This window comes from Danio aesculapii, chromosome 15 (assembly GCF_903798145.1).
Source record: "Danio aesculapii chromosome 15, fDanAes4.1, whole genome shotgun sequence".
Taxonomy (NCBI): Eukaryota; Metazoa; Chordata; class Actinopteri; order Cypriniformes; family Danionidae; genus Danio; species Danio aesculapii.
The window spans coordinates 48,001,342-48,021,060 of record NC_079449.1 but is presented as its reverse complement, the minus strand read 5'-3'; the positions used below and the strand labels follow the sequence as shown (position 1 = coordinate 48,021,060).

The 19,719-nt window shown below is 41.5% G+C and overlaps 1 protein-coding gene across 1 annotated transcript; it reads left to right on the top strand.

Annotated features, from left to right (window-relative positions):
- Positions 1-427: 427 nt before the first annotated feature.
- pcsk7 (proprotein convertase subtilisin/kexin type 7) lies at positions 428-19,470 on the top strand. The gene is made up of 16 exons (XM_056473370.1): positions 428-567; positions 2,626-3,037; positions 4,323-4,457; positions 4,817-4,982; positions 6,357-6,447; positions 8,990-9,044; positions 9,280-9,418; positions 10,251-10,351; positions 11,646-11,813; positions 12,279-12,383; positions 12,545-12,647; positions 16,067-16,223; positions 17,242-17,336; positions 17,926-18,019; positions 18,160-18,277; positions 18,483-19,470. Exons 2-16 carry the CDS (start codon positions 2,654-2,656, stop codon positions 18,717-18,719), a joined length of 2,148 nt encoding a protein of 715 aa, XP_056329345.1. The 5' UTR covers positions 428-567; positions 2,626-2,653; the 3' UTR covers positions 18,720-19,470.
- The last annotated feature ends 249 nt before the right edge of the window (positions 19,471-19,719 follow it).

Genomic DNA, 19,719 nt, shown 5'->3' with positions numbered 1-19,719 from the left:
AATACAATTAGTAAACAATTTAATATTAAAATATGAATAATTCTCGTTAAATTCCGGCTGCAGCTTAACAGATGCACTCTAGCGCCATCTAGAGTACACAGCAGATTTTCACTTCATACATCCAAAACATGTACTGTCATCATGACAACATGAAATAATTAGAAATACATTTTGTTTAATTGTGTTGTGGAAAATATCTCTGATAAACATTTTCTTGGTGCTATAATTTAAGAAAAAATATAATGCTCTTTTTTTGTTCAACATATCTTGTTAACGTCTCCCCCTACCTAAACCCGACCCTCACAGTAATGTAAAACTATTAATTATTGTAGTACAGTGACTCATAAATGATGCTATATTGATGTGAGTATCCGCAGCTGTATCTCTTCTAGCCTCTGCGCGCGCGCACCAGATGTGACGTGGCAGATGACGAAAGCGGATGTTTGTCTCACAGCCTGTTCTGTGGAGTGATGTCGCTGTTTCAGTTGACAGATAATGAAAATAAACACATCGCGAATAAAACAAAGCGACACAAGCGCTGGTGAAGTAAAGCGGCGTTATTAACAGGTAAGAGCAGCGTTCATGAGTCCTGCACTCCCGCCGGTCACTTTACTGCTGAGCTCAGCGTCCCATTAACACTCTATTATCAGTCTGTTCGGCGATTTAGCACAGTGTATTAGTTAGCACAATGATTAGCTAATGAGCTGATGATTTATTTAATTATCATTATTAAACAGAGAGGCGTGTTTTGATGTCTTCCGCTCTCTCTCTCTCTCTCTCTCTCTCTCTCTCTCTCTCTCTCTCTCTCTCTCTCTCTCTCTCTCTCTCTCTCTCTCCCCCTCACACACACAGTATTTTAATGTGCTTTACTGTCATATTGAGGTACATTTAGTTTTATATTCACACACTCCTTCATGTTTGAACACGTATGACATGCTCCCTATATTGTTTACCAGGCTACTTGGAATATTGTGTCTGAAATCGCATATGTATGACTTTAACACAACATTAGCACTGTTTATTAACATCATGAACAATGTTTGATAGTCAATATATGATTACACTATTTAGAATTAGCACACAATACATTTCTGAAATTATACTATTAAAGAGAAAGTCTGAATGAGTGAATGTTAAACCAACTTTACCTCAGTTATTGGCATGAGGTGTTTTTATTCGTGTTGTTAAAGGTGCCGTGTAAGGAAAATCAGGGTGTATCTTAGCATAGTGGAGTAATCAGAGATCAGTATATGGAAATGAGCATACCGTGAGCCTGACATGATTGTTTCCTTGTTCTCATGTAAGTTTCATGAGTGTAAAACCCCAGTGGACAACAGAACACAAAGCAGACTGTTGCGTGACTCACAGACCATGCTAGTGGTGTAACAGATCACAACTCTCAGAGTTCGGATCACATTAAGGTTTTAATGTTGGTGATTTTTCAGATCAGCCAAAAAGAGGAGGAGATAAATGTAATTTACTTTCCATTTATTATAAAAACAGTCCTGCAAGGCACGTTTGGTTTTAACAAACAGAACTTAAAACCTGTAATTTTATTAAAAATAAAATAAAGAAATAATCAGCTGAATAAATATAAATAGTGAAATATTCAGTACTGTGAAAAATTCACTGTTGCTACTACTGTTGCTGATATTGCTAAATGTAGAAATCTAACATTTATACAACCCATATTTAGATAAAGTCTCCTCTTCAATAAATGATTCAGTTAATCACTCATAAAACTTCATGTTTCATTGCTCGGTGATCAGTTTTGAAGAATTATTCAGTGGCGTGTTTTTGATGGCTGGTGTCGCCACCTACTGGTTAAATACTTTCATTGTTGAGCGTTGTGAAATGCATCTGACGGTGATTTTAATCTTCACCATAAACATCAGTGGTTTGATCTAAAGTGTGAACTGTTCTCCCAGTACTGCTGTGTTATTTGACTGTAACTTCATAACTAACTCAAACGACTAAAGACTCAATCTCTTTCTTGATCTTTGCATTTTCAGATTTGAATGTAGCGTTTAGAAGGATTAATAAACATATGCAAATCACCATCATTTATAATTGATGTTGCGTGGGTGTTAAGATCCTGATCTTTTAATGCTTAATCCTTCAGCTTACACTCAATGCATTAATGCAGGCTTAACAATAGTGACAGAAAACACCTTTAATAACCTGAGAAACCCACCACATTCCCAATAACCCACCACAACTTCTTCTGTCATCTTTATATGTTACAGGAAAGCCTAAAAGCTTTCATACTTGTGATTTAAATGACGTGAGAGGTGATCTCTCTGTGATTGTTGCAAATTTAGGATTAATCTACAAGTAAAAAAAGTGTATTAATCCGAGGGTCATGTATGTTCCGAACCGCGGGTTGTGAGCTGTACGAATCACGGATCAACCATGATTCGTTACACCCCCAGACCACGCCCTCGTCATTTGCATGTACTTTAATATTGATATTTATCAAGGTATCGTATCGATGTTGGATATTCCTGTATCTTGAGAACAGCTAATCTAATGTGGAGTGTGTGTGTTTGTGCAGCTAATCTGATGTGGAGTGTGTGTGTTTGTGCAGCTAATCTGATGTGGAGTGTGTGTGTGTTTGTGCCATAGTTAATCTGATGTGGAGTGTGTGTGTGGCATGGCGTCCTGCTCCCGGCTGTGTTTGGGGCTGTACCCGCTGCTCCTGCTGTTCTCCTCCTCCTCCTGCTCCTCCTCCTGTGCTCCGGGGCGGTCCTGGGCGGTGCGTCTCCAGCCGGACTCCCTGAGCACTGCTGGGTCTCCAGATCTGCTGGCCGAGGCGGTGGCGCAGGATGTGGGTCTGCAGAGCCACGGGCAGATTGGGCAGCTAGAGGGGCATTACCTGCTGTGCCAGGACCCTGTGGAGGGCGAGGACTGGCGCTGGACGGAGGCTGCTCTGGACAGAAACCCTCACGTGGCCTGGCACTCACAGGAACATGTGCTGCGGCGCTCCAAGAGGAGTATGCGCTTCAACGACCCCAAATATCCCAATCAGTGGCACCTGGTGGGTATCAGAGAACCAGACGCTCATATACAGCCTGTTTACACTAGGTGTGGCACACCAGATGCGCTTTGTGTTTGGTAAAGCCTGGAACCAGAGACGTTCTTGCTGTGAGGCAACAGTGCTAAGCACTGGGCCACCGTGTCACCCATCTAGGAAGAAGGAGGAGTAGGGGTGGATGGGGGATTCTTCAAAACGAAGATAGCGGTGGTACGTAACCCAGGGTATTTGTAGTAGCTTGGGAGTCGTCTGATTGGTGCATTGAGAATTGGATAATGTGGATCCAGCTGCTAGCAATAATAAGCACGTGATCCTCTCCAAATTAGTTTATAAATAAACTTCACTTAGGTTCCAATAAGCCCAAATAGCAAAGAGAAATAAAACATGCGAGTAAAGAGGTTAAGGTCAGATCTGATGATCATATCAGTGTTGTTGACAGAGTTTGAGATTAACTGTATCATTATTATTCATGCCTTACAGATGTTGATCTACCTTCACCATTGCACACACTTTATAACATTTTATTCATCAAGTTTAAGAGTCTCTTCAACACTTATGTTCATTTTATTATAAAGAGATCAGATATTTGCTTTAAATATTTTAGTTTTTGACTATTAAACTATTTGCCTTAGTAATGTTGGTAAATTAAGGTAAAGTGGTTAAATAAATCCTAATAAAGTTCTGTTAAACAATATTGAATAATTATCGATATCGAATGATATGAAACATGATATCATGATCATTTTTTTGCAATATCAGCCAGCCTTAGCAAAGACCATAATCACAATTATTTATAAGGAGATATGTTGTTTTTCCTCCCTGTAAATAAGGCTGCATTACACCTTCAAAGATGGTTAAATGTCACAATTGCTGAAGCTGAAGCAAAATGGCAGAAGCTAAAAAAGTAAGAAAACTTCTCACAATAATGGAACTACAACAGAATAAAAATATAAAATGAGAAAGTCAGATCTTCACTGTGAGAATTGAACTTGATAATAAAGCTACAGCAGTCCTTCAGTCGAGAGCTGTGAGGGATTTTGTGCGTGTCTTTTGTTGTTTGATCAATAATGATGAGAACACTCAGCAAGAGGAAGATATTAAGCTTTAATGTAAAACTGAAAACCACAATATCCGTAAGTGCATTAAACTGTGGAGGTCGGACCGAAGCGCTCAATAATATAGCGAGTATTGCAGCATCGCTAGTAGCGTTGTCCTCTTGTGAGGTGTAAGATGACAACACATGTTATTAGTCTAAACTCATCTGACCTCTGTATGTTTCCTCTCGCAGCACAATGACATGAAGCGAGGGATGGACATCAATGTGACGGGCGTGTGGGAGCAGAACATCACCGGCGTGGGCGTCACTGTGGTGGTGGTGGACGACGGCGTTCAGCACAACCTGGCAGACATTCAGCCCAATTATGTGAGTGAATCAGCATCTGACCTCCAGAGCTCCATCTGCAGGGAGAATCAGCTTGTGCAAGTAACCAATCAGAGTAGAGTATGAAGCCGTCTGACCAATTAGAGCAGAGTTTACTCTGCAAAAAAATGCGTGTCTCACTAGTTTCTGTCTTGGTTTTTAGTCTAAATATCTAAAAACTCTTTAATCAGTCAGCATTTTATAGAAATGTAAAAATATTGTCTTATCTTCAGAAACAATGAGTCAAAATTAAGTGAGTTTTTCCTGAAGTTATGCAAAATACAGTCTGTACAGTAGGAAAAACAATGGAAACCTATGTCATGTCCCCACAATTCACAAAAACAAACCTGTGTGTTATCCAGAGTCCTGAAGGCAGCTATGATCTGAACTCGAATGACCCAGACCCCATGCCTCACCCAGACGGCCACAGTGATAATCATCACGGCACGCGCTGCGCTGGAGAGATCGCCGCCGTCTCCAACAACAGCTTCTGTGCGGTGGGCGTGGCGTACGGCAGCAGGGTGGCCGGTGCGTCACAGTACAGTGAAACACAGCATTAAACACTCCTCACCATCAACACCGCATTCAAGGCTGCTTTCACACCTGGAGATGGGTTGCTTTGTTCTGAAACGGGGATTCAAATGGTCTCAGTGTTGGTCCTTGTTGTTGGTGCGGTTCGCTATCACACAGCAGACTTTCTAAATACACCAAAACCATTGAAACAAGTCATGTGTGAGTAAACTCTCCTCAACGTTGGTCAGAGTTTGGGTTATTTTCCGGGAGTCATTATGTTATGTTATTATTTTAATTTAAGACGATGAGAAATGAGACATTATAAGCGAAAAGCTGCGCTTTAATTTTACATTTGAAACACCTACAGACATCGTCACTAAATGAGAGGGAAGACTTGCTCATACAGAGCCTCATTTCAGTTCACAAGGGTTGTAAATATATATCATTCATTCAATCATTCGCTTTCCTTTCGGCTTAGTCCCTTTATTAATCAGGGGTCACCACAGCGGAATGAACCGCCAACTTATCCAGCATATGTTTTATGCAGTGGATGCCCTTCCAGCTGCAACCCATTACTGGGAAACACCCATACACACTCATTCCCACACACACACACACACAATCATACACTTCAGCCAATTTAGTTGATCAGTTCCCCTATAGCGCATGTGTTTGGACTGTGGGGGAAACCGGAGCACCCGGAGGAAACCCACACCAACACGGGGAGAACATGGAAATTCCACACAGAAACACCCAAACTGACCCAAACTGACCCAGCCGGTACTCGAACCAGTGACCTTCTTGCTTTGAGGCGACAGTGCTAACCACTGAGCCACCGTGCTGCCTGTAAAAATATATATATTATCAATACTTTTTATTAGTGCTGTTAGATAGGAATTAGGTAGGAATGACATCCCACACTACTCCTCATTCTCTCTCCTTATAGCCATATATATATGGCTGTCACATACCCAAGGCTTATTATGTGCCGGAACAAGCCGGATCCAGATCCAGCACCTCTAAAAATCTGATCCGGCACCTCATTTTACCGATCCCCCACCTCACACGCACCACCGTCCTCGCTCTTCACTTTCGTCCACGTTAACACCGCGCCAACACCTCCCACACACGCCTCATTCAGGCGGTCTCAGGCCGATTGTTTTGGTGCGGATCAGAGCACGTTCGGGGGATTCACATATGTATAAACCATCTGAGCTAATGGGGCAAATGCACCCGGTTCCCAAACAAACATCAGGTGTGCAAGCAGCCTAAAGCAGCAGTTCATCCAAAAATGAAGATTACCCCATAATGTACTTGGAGGTCTAGTTGTTAAAATGGTTGACACTCTGTCCGTGTGTGTGTGCGCGCATGTGTGTGTGTGTGTGTCAGGCATCAGGGTGTTGGACGGGCCGCTCACAGACAGTATGGAGGCCATCGCCTTCAACAAGCATTACCAGGTCAATGACGTCTACAGCTGCAGGTAATGTGTGTTCGAAAGGGTGTTCGTAAGACAGTCATAACACCTTTATAATCATGATATGAATGAGATTACCGTCATTAAGTGTCATTCACTCAGTTATGACATTGTAAATGCAAAGACAACCAGTGTCTTTATGACAACTAGACCAGGACAACTAAACCTGACATAAACATGACAGTCATGAGGCATTATGAATGTGACATTGATATTCTTTTTCACTGAATATGTCATTACGTGTCAGTATTTGGTCAAATAATTGTACAGCAGCATCATTAACGTTTAATGACATTTAATTATGTTTTAATGACAAGTGTAACGTGTATCCTTGTAGAATAATAATGACGCTGTTATACAATTCATCACACGTTTATAATGGCTTCATGACAATCATGTTTATGACAGATTTATGACAGGTTATGATGTCTTGTTGACGTCAAGTTCTCATAAAGGCAAAACATGTTTGCATTAAAGCAGCATCACTGAGCGAATGACACTTAATAACAGTTGTTATAAGCATGCATAAAATCTCCTTCACGTTCATGATGTGTGTAAAGGTTTCATGTCTTATGAACACCCCCTTAAAGTAAAGTGTATTTCTAACACATCTATTTTATTTTGTTTTATTTAGTGCTGGATTAATCTCATCTAATTAAAGTTTGTGTGTATGTGTACTGTGTATATGTATTATGTATATATAAATACACACATGCATGCATATATTTCAGAAATCTTATGTTCATATTTAGATATATAAGCAATATCACATGAGTAGCAGTGCCATATGGCTGTATATCAGCACTGGTGGGAGGAGTGCGTTGGCACGAGGCAGCAGGCCGAGTGCATTAGCGATCCACCAGTGCTGATATACAGCCATATGGCACTGCTACTCGTATGATATTGTGTTTATACAGCAGTTCGACGGCACAATCTTGTATATAAAGAAGAAAATCAAACACAGAGAGTCTAAAACCCTTTTGTATGAGGAACTACTTTCTTCCGCCGTTCATTCACATCTGCAGCTGACGTCAGAACAGCCGAAGCCGTTACTAATTCACCAACGTCACTGTAGAGCTAGTGTTTGAGTGATTCTCTATAGCGTAATGTGAAGTGTGTGACCCCCTTAAGGTGATGACAATTCAGCTGATTTTGCTCACATTTTAGGATTATAAGGCTGAACGTGACATGAAATGCCATAAGTCTACAGAGATATCTCCCTACAGTCTATTACAGTCTACAGTATTTCTCGGTTGCCGTCGGTATTGTGATGGGTGCCAGGTGTCCCAGTGTTTACCCGGAGACTTTAAGGAATAAAAAATGGAGACAGAAACTATTTCGCTCTTCATATCGGCCTTTTTGCGTTTCTCCCAAGTGCTGTCGACTACATACATGCCAGTCAACGACAATGAGGAGGCAAAATGAAAAGAAAAAGCTTCTTAAAGATTGAAATAAAAGAATAATACAGCGGTAGAGCGACCATCACACACTCCTCAGAGCTCGCCAGAACTGAACTGAGCTCCCATACATGCGTGCTTGCATCTAAAAGGTTAAGCAACCACAGAAACAGTCCTCTTAAAGGGGACATTTATACACAATGCATATCAAACATTACGCGGCCGTTACAATATCACAATAATTAACCTCGAAAAAAGCAGAGCAATCACTACCAGACTGCTGTTGTGTTTGCGAAGAGGAGGAACGAGGCTGAATCCAGCTTCTTATTTGGAGCTTCTTATTGACTCCATCCGGTCCACCTTAAAAACCACGACGCTTACATTTTTCAGCTTCTCATTCGCACTTAAGAAAACTCACTAAGCAAGGGCTTATTATGTGATCCTGGCGCCATCTTGTGGATAGACAACGTCAACCGTCTTTGGCCGCCGACGAGCTCTCTCAGAAATTATAAATATTTAAAATAGGCTCTATTCTTACAAATAAACTGCATAGTTTCAATCTAAACAACTACATTCTCCACTAAAAAAGCCTCAAAAGTACATTATGTTGTCTAATAACCGTAATATTTGTCAAACTGTAGCGTCTCTGCTTGTTGCTGGCTGTATGTGGGCGGAGGAATACACAGTGAAGGGTGAAGAGGCCTTTGTGTGATGTTACAGGTGAAATATCGCACGGCTATCAGCCAATCAGATTCAAGAACCAGACAGAACTGTTGTATAAATATACATATATAAATACACACACACACACACACACACACACACACACACACACACACACACATATATACACATTTAAATATCTTTGTAACAAAATAGTTTTAAATAGTTTTAGTTTTTATGTATGTGTGTGCGTCACGTATACATAGTAAATATAAATAATAATAACACACGTTAAGACAAAGCAAACCTTTATTTTTTTTATTTTCAGCACTAGTTTTCTTTAATGTGTTCTCTTTTCTGGCATTATTAATGTTCATGTCAGACTGTTCTCAGGTTTAGGTGTTTAATTAAAGAAATAAATAAGCTCAGGAAAGGTTTTCATTCCTCCACTGATTGAGCTGATGTTTATAATGTCATATGTGCTGTAGTTGGGGTCCAGATGATGACGGCCGGACGGTTGACGGACCGCATCCATTAGGCAAGGTGAGGATCTGCAGGGCACACAGCTTCTCTTCTACCACATGACTGCTTTATAGTTTTCTGTACACAGCGCTGGGGTTTCAGCCGTAGTGTAAACACACACTCTCATGTGTGATATTAAATGGGTTTGCAGTTTTGGCCGTTCCAGATACTGATGGAGTGTAGATTTAAAACAACAGCACGTGTTCATTCTGATCAGTGAGTAATGGAGGTGATGATTTGCTGTGTTTGTCTGCAGGCGGCGCTGCAGCATGGTGTGATCGCGGGCCGCAAGGGTTTCGGCAGCATCTTCATTGTGGCCAGCGGCAATGGAGGACAGTATGAGGACAACTGCAACTACGACGGCTACGCTAACTCCATCTACACCGTCACCATCGGTACTGAAACTCTTACTGCTTCATCTGAAAAGAAGTAACTCGCAAAATCAAGTTAACCCAATTCAAAGTCAAGTATTTAGATTAAATACCATTTACACATAACATTTTCTTTTCAGCTTAGTCCCTTTATTAATCAAGGGTCGCCACAGTGGAATGAACTGCCAAATATTACAGCATATGTTTTACAGAGTCGATGCCCTTCCAGCCGCAACCCAGTACTGGGAAACACCCATACACACTCATTCACACACACACACACACACACACTCATACACTAATGCTGTCGATCCTCCCTTGAGTCGTCTTGTTGGTGATATTACCCCTGCATGTGTAAAACATGAGCTATAGGCATCCATACAATATATAACAATGACAATAAATCAGTGCATGAAAGGATAAATGCGTATATACTCACAGCATGAGCTAAAACACAAAGATTCACAAACTGGACTCCTTACTATCCCAATATTCGATTAACATATAGCTATAAGAGGAGCCATTGCTGCATCCCAATTCACACACACAATCCATCCTGAATAGTATTCGTAAATAGAATTACTATGTCCCAAACTGTAGTATGTTGAAAGAGTATGCCAAAGGCTCCTTGATTATTGGCCAAAAAAGTCAGTGTGTAGAAGCATCTGTACGCTAACTGCTAATATTACCCACAGTACATTGCACACTGGACGTGAATTCGATTAGAACTACAAACTCGGGTAAAGATTGTTACAAACTACAAACCCCCTGGTGCTCAGAAGTACCGGGGGATTTTTAGCCTGTTACAGTAGAATAAAGACGTGTGTGTTTGTCTGACGATGGAGTGTGTTTGCAGGAGCGGTGGACGAGAACGGCAAGAAACCCTTCTATGCGGAGGAGTGTGCGTCGATGCTGGCTGTCACCTTCAGCAGCGGGAGCAGGCTGCTGCGCAGTATAGTAAGTGCCTGGAGAGCACATATACATACATACATACATACATATATACATACATATACATATATATATATTTATATAGTTATAGTTGAAGTCAGCCCCCGTTTATTTTTTTCCACAATTTCTGTTTAACCGAAAGAAGATTTTTTTCCAACACATTTCTAATCATAATAGTTTTAATAACTCATCTTTAATAACTTTTTTATTTTCTCTTTGTCATGATGACAGTAAATAATATTAGACTAGATATTCTTCAAGACACTTCTATACAGCTTAAAGTGACATTTAAAGGCTTAACTAGGTTAATTAGGTTTACTAGGCAGGTTAGGGTAATTAGGCAAGTTATTGTATAACAGTGGTTTGTTCTGTAGACTAGCCAAAAAAACAGCTTAAAGGGGCTAATAATATTGACCTTAAAATGGTGTTTAAAAAATTAAAAACTGCTTTTATTCTAGCCGAAATAAAACAAATAAGACTTTCTCCAGAAGAACAAATATTATCAGACATACTGTGAACATTTCCTGAATCTGTTCAACATCATTTGGGAAATATTAGACAAAAGAAAAAAAATTCAAAAGGTAGGCTAATAATTCTGACTTCAGCTGTGTGTGTATATATATATATAATAGTCAATCAAAACCTTTCATCAAAGTTCTCCTAAAACTGTTCAACAACCTTAAACTCAAATGCAGTGGTGTGAAAGTGTTTGGATTCTTTCTGATTTCTTGTTTATTTGCATGTTTGTCACACTTTAATGATTTAGAAATGGCTTTATATCCTTTTCCAGACTGGTAGATCTCAGGTATTCTCTTGAATTTCTTTGTATCTCGGCATGATGTCCCTTAATAATGAAAGCCTTCAGTTCAAATCTGCAGGGTGTGTATACTTGTGTGTTATCTTTGACTAATATTTGCATTTATTGGAGGATCTGAAACTTTAAAGTGTGACCAACATGCAAAGAAAATAGAAAGGTTTTTCCACACCACTGTGTAAATGTATTATACAATCTTATTTTTCTGCAATTTAACAGCTTAGCAGTTGTGTTCTGGAAATCACGGGAGGAAATGTTTAGTTGTTGCCAGAAAAGTTATCTTATGACACCGTGTTTTTGACAGAGCGCTCGGTGTGCCTGCAGTTGAAAAAGTTGACTCTGCCACGCGCTCCAGCACCAAGACTGTTGATAAAGTGGTTGCCTAGCAACATAAAAAGTGCAGCACACTGCTCTAGTGCCTTAAATGTTGTCAATTAAACCACACACAGTCCAGAGGAGTAATCAAGGTGTGTGTGTGTGTGTCAGGTGACGTCAGACTGGTCTCTGCAGAGCGGCACCGGCTGTACTGACGGGCACACGGGCACCTCCGCCGCCGCTCCTCTGGCTGCAGGGATGGTGGCTCTGATGCTGCAGGTGCGGCCCTGTCTGAGCTGGCGGGACGTCCAGCACATCATCACCTACACCGCCACACAGGTACATCCATACACACACTGATGAGTAAACCATAATGAGCCCCTGTGTGTGTTTACAGCATATCTGCAGAAACACTCATTGTGTAGGTGATAACACAGCAGGGGCCAGTACAATGAAGCTGGATTAGCTGGTTAGCCAACTAAGTTTCAGTTTAGTTTGCACCAATCCTGGGGTTTAGGTACAATGAAGGCAGCAAGGCTTGCATGCTTGATCTTCATAGCTGCTATGGGGCAGGTTATGTTTTGATTGTGCTCTGGTAATGTTCATGTTAAGGATATGAGCTGGTCATGTTCTGATTCTGTTAAAGTGATGATAATGTTAAAGTGTGTGTGTGTGTGTGTGTGTGTGTGTGTGTGTGTGTGTGTGTGTGCGTGTGTGTGTGTGTGTGTGTGTGTGTGTGTGTGTGTGTGCGTGCGTGCGTGTGTGTGTGTGTGTGTGTGTGTGTGTGTGTGTGTGTGTGTCCAGCATGACCCTCAGGCGGACTGGGCCACTAATGGAGCTGGTTTCAATCATAGCCACAAGTTCGGCTTCGGCCTCCTGAACGCCTGGAGACTCGTCAATGCTGCCAAGGTAGATCTGCATCAGTGATCCATCAATATCCAATGTTTTTACTCTGGAAATATTTTGAGGAGTCTTAAAAAGGTGCCTTCTGGGGGAGTTTTAGAATATTTATCATGAATCAAACTTATCAATGATCGAAGTGTGTGTGTGCGTGTGTGTGTTTCTGGCAGGTTTGGGAGTCTGTCCCCTTTCTGGTGTCCTACCAGAGTCCAGTTTTGAGGGTCAGCGAGGTCATCCCGGTCTCCCCCAGCAACCTCACACACACCTGGAACGGTAAGAGCACAGCAGAGGACACACTGCTTTTGGGTGTGTGAGATGCTTTAAGATTTATCTAGTGCTGTCAAAAAAGATTAATCACAATTAATCAACTCCAAACCCATGTAAACACACATACATGTACATATTTGAGTTTTATCTATATATTAATGAACTAAATATTTATATCTTAACCCAAATCACATGATATGAATCAAATAAAAGATGTACAGGATGCATAAGAGTAGAAAGCAGTATCCATATAATAGTAAGCAAGAATTAAACTAAAGCAAGAATCACAGGAAATACATCAACAAAACGGTCAGTGGTGGAGGATGAGCTGTAATGTTAATATAACTAAAGATTATGTGACAGAAGTATAAGGATAATATAATGACAATAATAATAACAGTTATGATGACAATAGTATTAATAATTAACAGCTGGACAGAACAGGAAAAGGACAAATAGCAATAATTATAGTGATAATAAACAACAACAGCAGCAGTAGTCGTAATAATGAGGGGTTATTTATATATATATATATATATATATATATATATATATATATATAAAATTTATGTAAACAAAAGGTGTAAACTCAGTGAATACACGCACCTTATATAAATACATACTGTTATTCTGGATGCGATTAACATCAGTTGACAGCCCCAGTTTTTTCAGAACTGAACTGAGCGGGTGTTTCTCTGCCACCGTTTCCTGAGCTGTAAACTTTAAACATCTCCACTGTTTCCAGAGATCCATAAAAGGCTGTTTATGAGCAGCAGCAGCAGCTCTCTGGCCTTATGTGGAGCTCTGTGTGTGTAAGTGTGTTTACAGTTTCACACATCTGCTCCTCTGTTTCCCTCAGTCTGTCATCATCTGGCAGAGTTAAAGCAGCATCACGGAAAACATCTGAGGAGCAGGAGATGTTTCATGTCTGATGATTAACTCATTTCTCAATAGCTGCATCCTCCAGCATTATTAAGGTCACTGAATTACAGATGATTTCTGGATATCAGAGAGATAGCATAAGTGCATTTACAGATTCATCCACTTCACATGTTGACTACTGTAAAACAGCTGGAGTAGATATAGATTGAGGTGATTTATAAATGACCAAAATCAAGTAAAATTACTTCAATTTCACTTTGGAATGCTAAAATGACTTTATTTTAAGCATAATAATTTGTATTTAATATGTTTGCTGATAAAATGCCCATGAAAATCACCTCTAAATTCACCCAACCTTAATATTAGGTGTGTATTACGGATCACAGGTGATTCCACGGTTTGGCACGCACATGACCTGCGGATTAATAACTTTCTTTAACTTGTAGATTAATCCAACGTTTATAATGATGGCAGAGAGATCGCCTCCTGCGTCATTGAGGTCGCATGTATGAAAACGTTTTAGTTCCCCTGTAAAATATATTGATGACGGAGGAAGTTGAGGCGACACTAAACGCTTTCTCAGGTTATTAAAGGTGTTTTCTATCACTCCTTGTTCATCCTGCATTAATGCACTCAGTGTAAAGAGGCACAATTATTCAGATCAGCATCTGATTGGCCAAAATATGCTTAGCCACACCCCTCAAAATATTAAATGAATGTTGAGAGGCGGAGCCTAAAATTAACCCCACCCCCTCCTCAATATTCAGTGTCAGCTGCAAGCATGTCGTCATGCTGAAATACAAGAGTGCATTATTAAAACCTTAATCATTAGGATAAGAAACGGCTGGAGGATGTGTGTGCAGCAGTGATGCTTACAACACACACACACACACACACGAGATCATACACAGATCATCAGCACTCTTATTATTAGATCATCTCTGTGTTTCTGCTTCATATCAGTTCTGTGTGTGTGTGTGTGTTTGTGTTTGTATGGCTATCTTTGTGAGGACCAGTGTGCGCTTTTAGTCTGTGAAGTGAACATTTCATTGCCTTTCAGGTTCTCTTTGTTTTGACTGTAATGACCTCCAATGGTTCACAATATATCACAATATATGACGCAGTAAAAATAATCACAACACTTGATTTGTCCAATATTCTGCAGCACTACCCTGATCACACACCAAGCGTCACCCTACCGCTCTCCCTTCGTGAAGCTAAAATGGAAGTAGCTAAAGCTGCAATTCATTGAAGTTTCACTAGTCCTGGCTCTATAATACAGCAAATTTCTATTGAGCCCACTGTTAAAATGGCCGACTTTACAACCTGGTACAAAGAAAGATTTTGGTTCATATAGCTAATATTACCCTTAATGACAAATCTGAGGGGGGTGAATTTTAAGTTATACTAAGTCTGTATAATTAAGGGCGTGGTCATTTGAGTGACAGCTAGGTATCGCTGGTCGCCGTCACATCACCTCAGCTGATTCTGGCTGATTAGCCGCTGAACTCGGCTGAATAATTCCTTTTGGAATTATTTCCTACAATAATCAGATGATATGGCATGCTGTGTGCACTTAATTGAAATTATATACTCCTGTACCATCTCCATAAGTGTATTTGTTTTATTTAAGATGAATTATCATTTCTTTTTTCTTTAGAGCTTTTTGATTGATTAGCTGTAGACACTAAAACATTCGTCTGAAGTGTTATCATACAGTGTTCTGCTGGAGTTCATCAATAGTCTTGCATTTACTGACACAGACTATATCTGAAGTGTTTGGAAGTGATTTGTGTTTCCTCCTGTAGAAAAACATCATAAGAACAATGTTTAGTGGCTCAATGTGTTAGAGCAGTGTTTTTAAAAGACTAAACACTTTATTAATATAGTGTACAGCCAAGCACATGTGGTCAGAACACAAACGAGTCGCAGGTACTGAAGTCTTCAGCATTTCTCCCAAAGGAAAGCCTGTCATGCAAAATGCTAGCAGGCGTCTAGCCTCCTCTCACGCTCCGCCTCTTTGCCCTTATTTGGTTACCCCCAGTTGAAGTGATGACATGTGAAGAAAGAGGCTCCGATTGGCCACGCCCACTTGCAGCTTCATTTGCGCTCTTCAGAAATCTATTGGGTGACGTCACGGATACTACGTCCAAATCTTTTACAGTCTATGATACACACACACACACACACACACACACACACACACACATCGTTTGCTCTCTATCACCCCTAATGTTTTTCTCTGGTAGTGCACCATGATTTTCCCCTCTCTGGCGCCCCCTCTGTGTTTTCACATGTACTGTGTCATGCATCATCGATGTGAGTACTCAGGAATGGCTTAAATTCCTTCATTCTAGGATCATCTGAGACTTCTGTCGCATCTCGCAAAGTAGCAGATATAGACAAATAGAAAATAGACACACACCTAAGGTTGTGATCCGACAATCAATGGGGTTAACAAGACGTTTGTCAGGTTTTGGTCTTTATTTGGTCATCTGTGTATAGGACAGGTTTCTTACATCTGTGTGTGTGTGTGTGCCTAGTGTCTGCGTCTGAGCTGCAGCGCTCCGGTATGCAGACTCTGGAGCATGTGTCCGTGACTCTGAGCATTCAGCATCCCAGAAGAGGAAGCCTGCAGATCCTGCTGCTCTGCCCCAGCGGCGTCAGCTCTCTAATAGGAGCACGCAGAACAATGGATGTGTGAGTAACACACACACACACACACCAGTCACACGCGTGCACACACACACAAAGCTTTTTTTACTTAGTTTATATATTGTTTATAGTCCAATATCTAAAATACTTTAAACAAGAGGCAGAACAAGCTGTCTTAAAGAGTCAAAATAAAGAGAGTTTCTCCTTGAAACAAGCAGAAGAATCTGCCAACGGGGTGAGCAGAATAACGTTATTTCAGAGCTAATTTATTTCTGAAAATAAGACCTATTCTGGCATGTTTATTAAATGCTTTTTGTAATTTAGAAAATGTTTGGACTAAAAAAGCTAAAAAATGAGTAAGTAAAGCATTGTTTGCAGTGCAGTTATCAGTCACATCACCTGATGAGCCAAAGTCACATGATCTTTGTGCCCTGCATCAAGCGATGTTGATGAATTGGTTTCATTCCCAGTTTATTTGAGTGTGTTCAACTGAATGAACAGTGTCAGCAGAAGTCAATCATGTGTGTTTCCATTTAGCAATATCTCAACATGTCTTAAACCAGTGGTCTCAAACTCAAGCTCCAACTCACACCTGCTCTGTAGTCTTTAGTCTTGAACACCTTGATTGGTTGATCAGCAGTGTTTGACACCGATGCCTTAAAGGGCTCCTATTTTACCCCTTTCACAAGATGTATGATTTTTGATGTCTCCAGAATGTGTCTGTAAAGTTTTAGCTCAAAATACCATCAGATTATTATTATACAATACAGATAATGTGAATCTCCTGTCAGAGGACAGTGTTGCTGTTTTTGTAGCCTGTGACTTTAAATGCAAATGAGCTTGAGCTGACCTGACCGCAGATTTAATGTCCACACACCAGAGCTCTAGTTGTGTGATCCTGGTGTATAGTTGTACTGACGCTACACAACTGTGCTGATTCCTGCAGTTATGAATTACACAACAATTTTTACTGTAATACAGACATGTATTAGTTTATTTATTGACTTGTGTAACTGGTTCAGTAGTTCAAGCAGTTTAACAGCAGGGTTTGTGGTCTGAACAGAGATTCTGCAGGCCTGATGGACTGGACGTTCTCCACCGTGCGCTGCTGGGGGGAGCGAGCCGAGGGCCAGTACATCCTGCAGATCACGGACTACAGTAAGACACCGCAGCACACACTGCACTGCGCAGATTCATGCACATAACATCCCATGGTGTTCACTTTACAGGGCACTTGTTGACCTACATCAGACATCTGAGGTGAACAGAGAGGAGAGCGAGATTCAGAAACGCTGCTTCACTGTTCAGAGTGTTAACGTTAATAAAGGATGAAATTAAATCATGTTGATGACGGATTTATGACAGGTTATGTTGTCTTGGTAACATCAGGTTATCATGACAAAAACCAAAACAGGCTGTGAGGTATTGGTCAAGATGTCATCGCAAACAATGAGAGCTTTGCATTTAATTCATAACTGAGTGAATGACACCACATAACAGTTGTCATAAGCATGCATAACGCCTCACATGGCACGGCATGATTATAAAGGTGTAATGACAGCCTTATGAACACCCTTTCAAGTGAAGTGTTACCAGAGTAACAGCGTGTCAATCCTTATCTCTCAGCACAGCTCTGGTCTCTGAGCTGGTGTTTGTGATCAGTCTGATCGCTCAGCTCCCTCTGTGCTGCTGTATTTTGCTCTGTGATGATTGATTGACAGCTGTCACTCATCTGTCTGTGTTTCAGGGCATGCACCTCTGTCTTTAGGTGTTCTGAAGAGCTGGAAACTGACGCTGTACGGCTCGTCTCTGTCCTATCAGCAGGTCATAGACAGACGGAGGTGAGCAGATGTCAAACACACACACATTCACTCTGACGCTCGCTGAAAGCTCTCTAAACCCGCCTCACGCTGTACGTACGTGTGTGTGTGTGTGTGTGTGTGTGTGTGTGTGTGTGTGTGTGTGTGTGTGTGTTCTGCAGAGTTGTTGAGGAAGCCATGAGTGGACATTACCTGACCAGCAGCTTCGCTCTGCCGTGTCCACCGGGTATAGATGTTCCTGCAGAGATCGTCAACCCCTTCACCTCCAGCAGCCTCAAGGTCTCACACACACACACCTTTAAATTGATGTGTATGTGTGCATCTGTATGTTTGCATTTGTGCGTGCGTGTGTGTGCTGCATGTGCATGTTTGCGTGTCTGTAAGTATGTATGCATGTGTGTGAATGTGTGTCTATGTGTGTGTGTTCGCATGTCTTTGTGTGTATGTGTGTGTGCTGTGTAACGTGTGTGTGTGTGCTCTGCAGTCTCTGCTGCTGCTGGGGTGTTTCGCGCTCTTCTGGTCGCTCTACTACACTCTGGAGGTGGCGCTCACACACTGGGACTGGCGCGGCTGCGGTGTGTGTGTCCATGGGCGGGACGGGGACGCCGGATACTCCAAACTGTCCCTGGACGAGGCTCTGACGGACCCTCAGCAGGTGGAGATCCCGCTGGAGACACACAGCCAGGACAAAGTGCTGCTCATAGCGGACGCACACACGTAACGCTCAGGAACACACTCCGTCTTCTGTCTGCGAGACTTCAGGTTGCACTTCTGTGTGTGTGTGTGTGTGTGTGTGTGTGTGAGTGAGTGTGAGTGAATGCTGGATTACTGCGTGGCCTTGATTTGGTTTATTTACATTTATTTACTGTTATATTGATGAGTGTCTTCTTACAGGAGTGTGTGCGTGTGTGTGTGTGTGTGTGTGCGTGCCTGCAGGAGTTTAGGGATTCGTGGTGTATATTATTGGAGAACTGTACAAAACAGAGTGTGTGTGTGTGTGTGTGTTTCACTGCAGAACAGATCTTCCTCAGTAGTTTCAGTGACCGCAGCTGTCGAACACGTGTGTGTGTGTGTGTGTGTGTGTGTGTGTGTGTGTGTCTGAACTCTCCTGAGTCTGATCATGGTGTTAGACCAGACCTCTCAGTCACTGCATCTTCATTTACCACTGTTTTAGTTCAGTACTGAGGAAGAAGTGTGTGTGTGTGTGTGTGTGTGTGTGCATGCGTGCGTGCGTGTGTGAGTGTGTGAAGGATATCTTCTAGAGTTTAATATATTTGTGTGTGTCTTCATGATGGTGAGGGATTGAACGCCTCAGCGTGATGATGATGATGATGTTTGAGTATGAACGCCTCCAACACTTGAACTGTGCGATGAACAGGACTGAGGGTCTTTTACTGCGTCTGGCCTGTTTTTACTGTGGTACTCTTGGGAACAAGAGCAAGATGTGGTTTGAATAAAAACTAAAAGGGAAAGTGTTGCAGCATCTCCTCTTTCTCCAACCCTAACCACACACACACACACACACACACTCTCACACACCCACACACACTCTCACACACACACACACACACACACACACACTCCTGATCAAGCTCTTACAGGACATTAGTGACGCCGCTATACTCCACATCATATTACTCCTCGATGCACATGTGACCCTCCTGTTGTCCTGGACTCATCAGTGCGTTCGTATCTGGACTCTATAAACGAACTCAACGTTA

What these genes read in the sequence shown, in the direction of transcription:
- pcsk7 (XM_056473370.1), top strand. Translation starts at nt 2,654, where the DNA reads ATGGCGTCCTGCTCCCGGCTGTGTTTGGGGCTGTACCCGCTGCTCCTG. An exon ending in GACCGCATCCATTAGGCAAG is followed by an intron (nt 9,045 to 9,279) that starts GTGAGGATCTGC and finishes GTTTGTCTGCAG; the next exon opens with GCGGCGCTGCAGCATGGTGT. An exon ending in TCACCTCCAGCAGCCTCAAG is followed by an intron (nt 18,278 to 18,482) that starts GTCTCACACACA and finishes TGTGCTCTGCAG; the next exon opens with TCTCTGCTGCTGCTGGGGTG.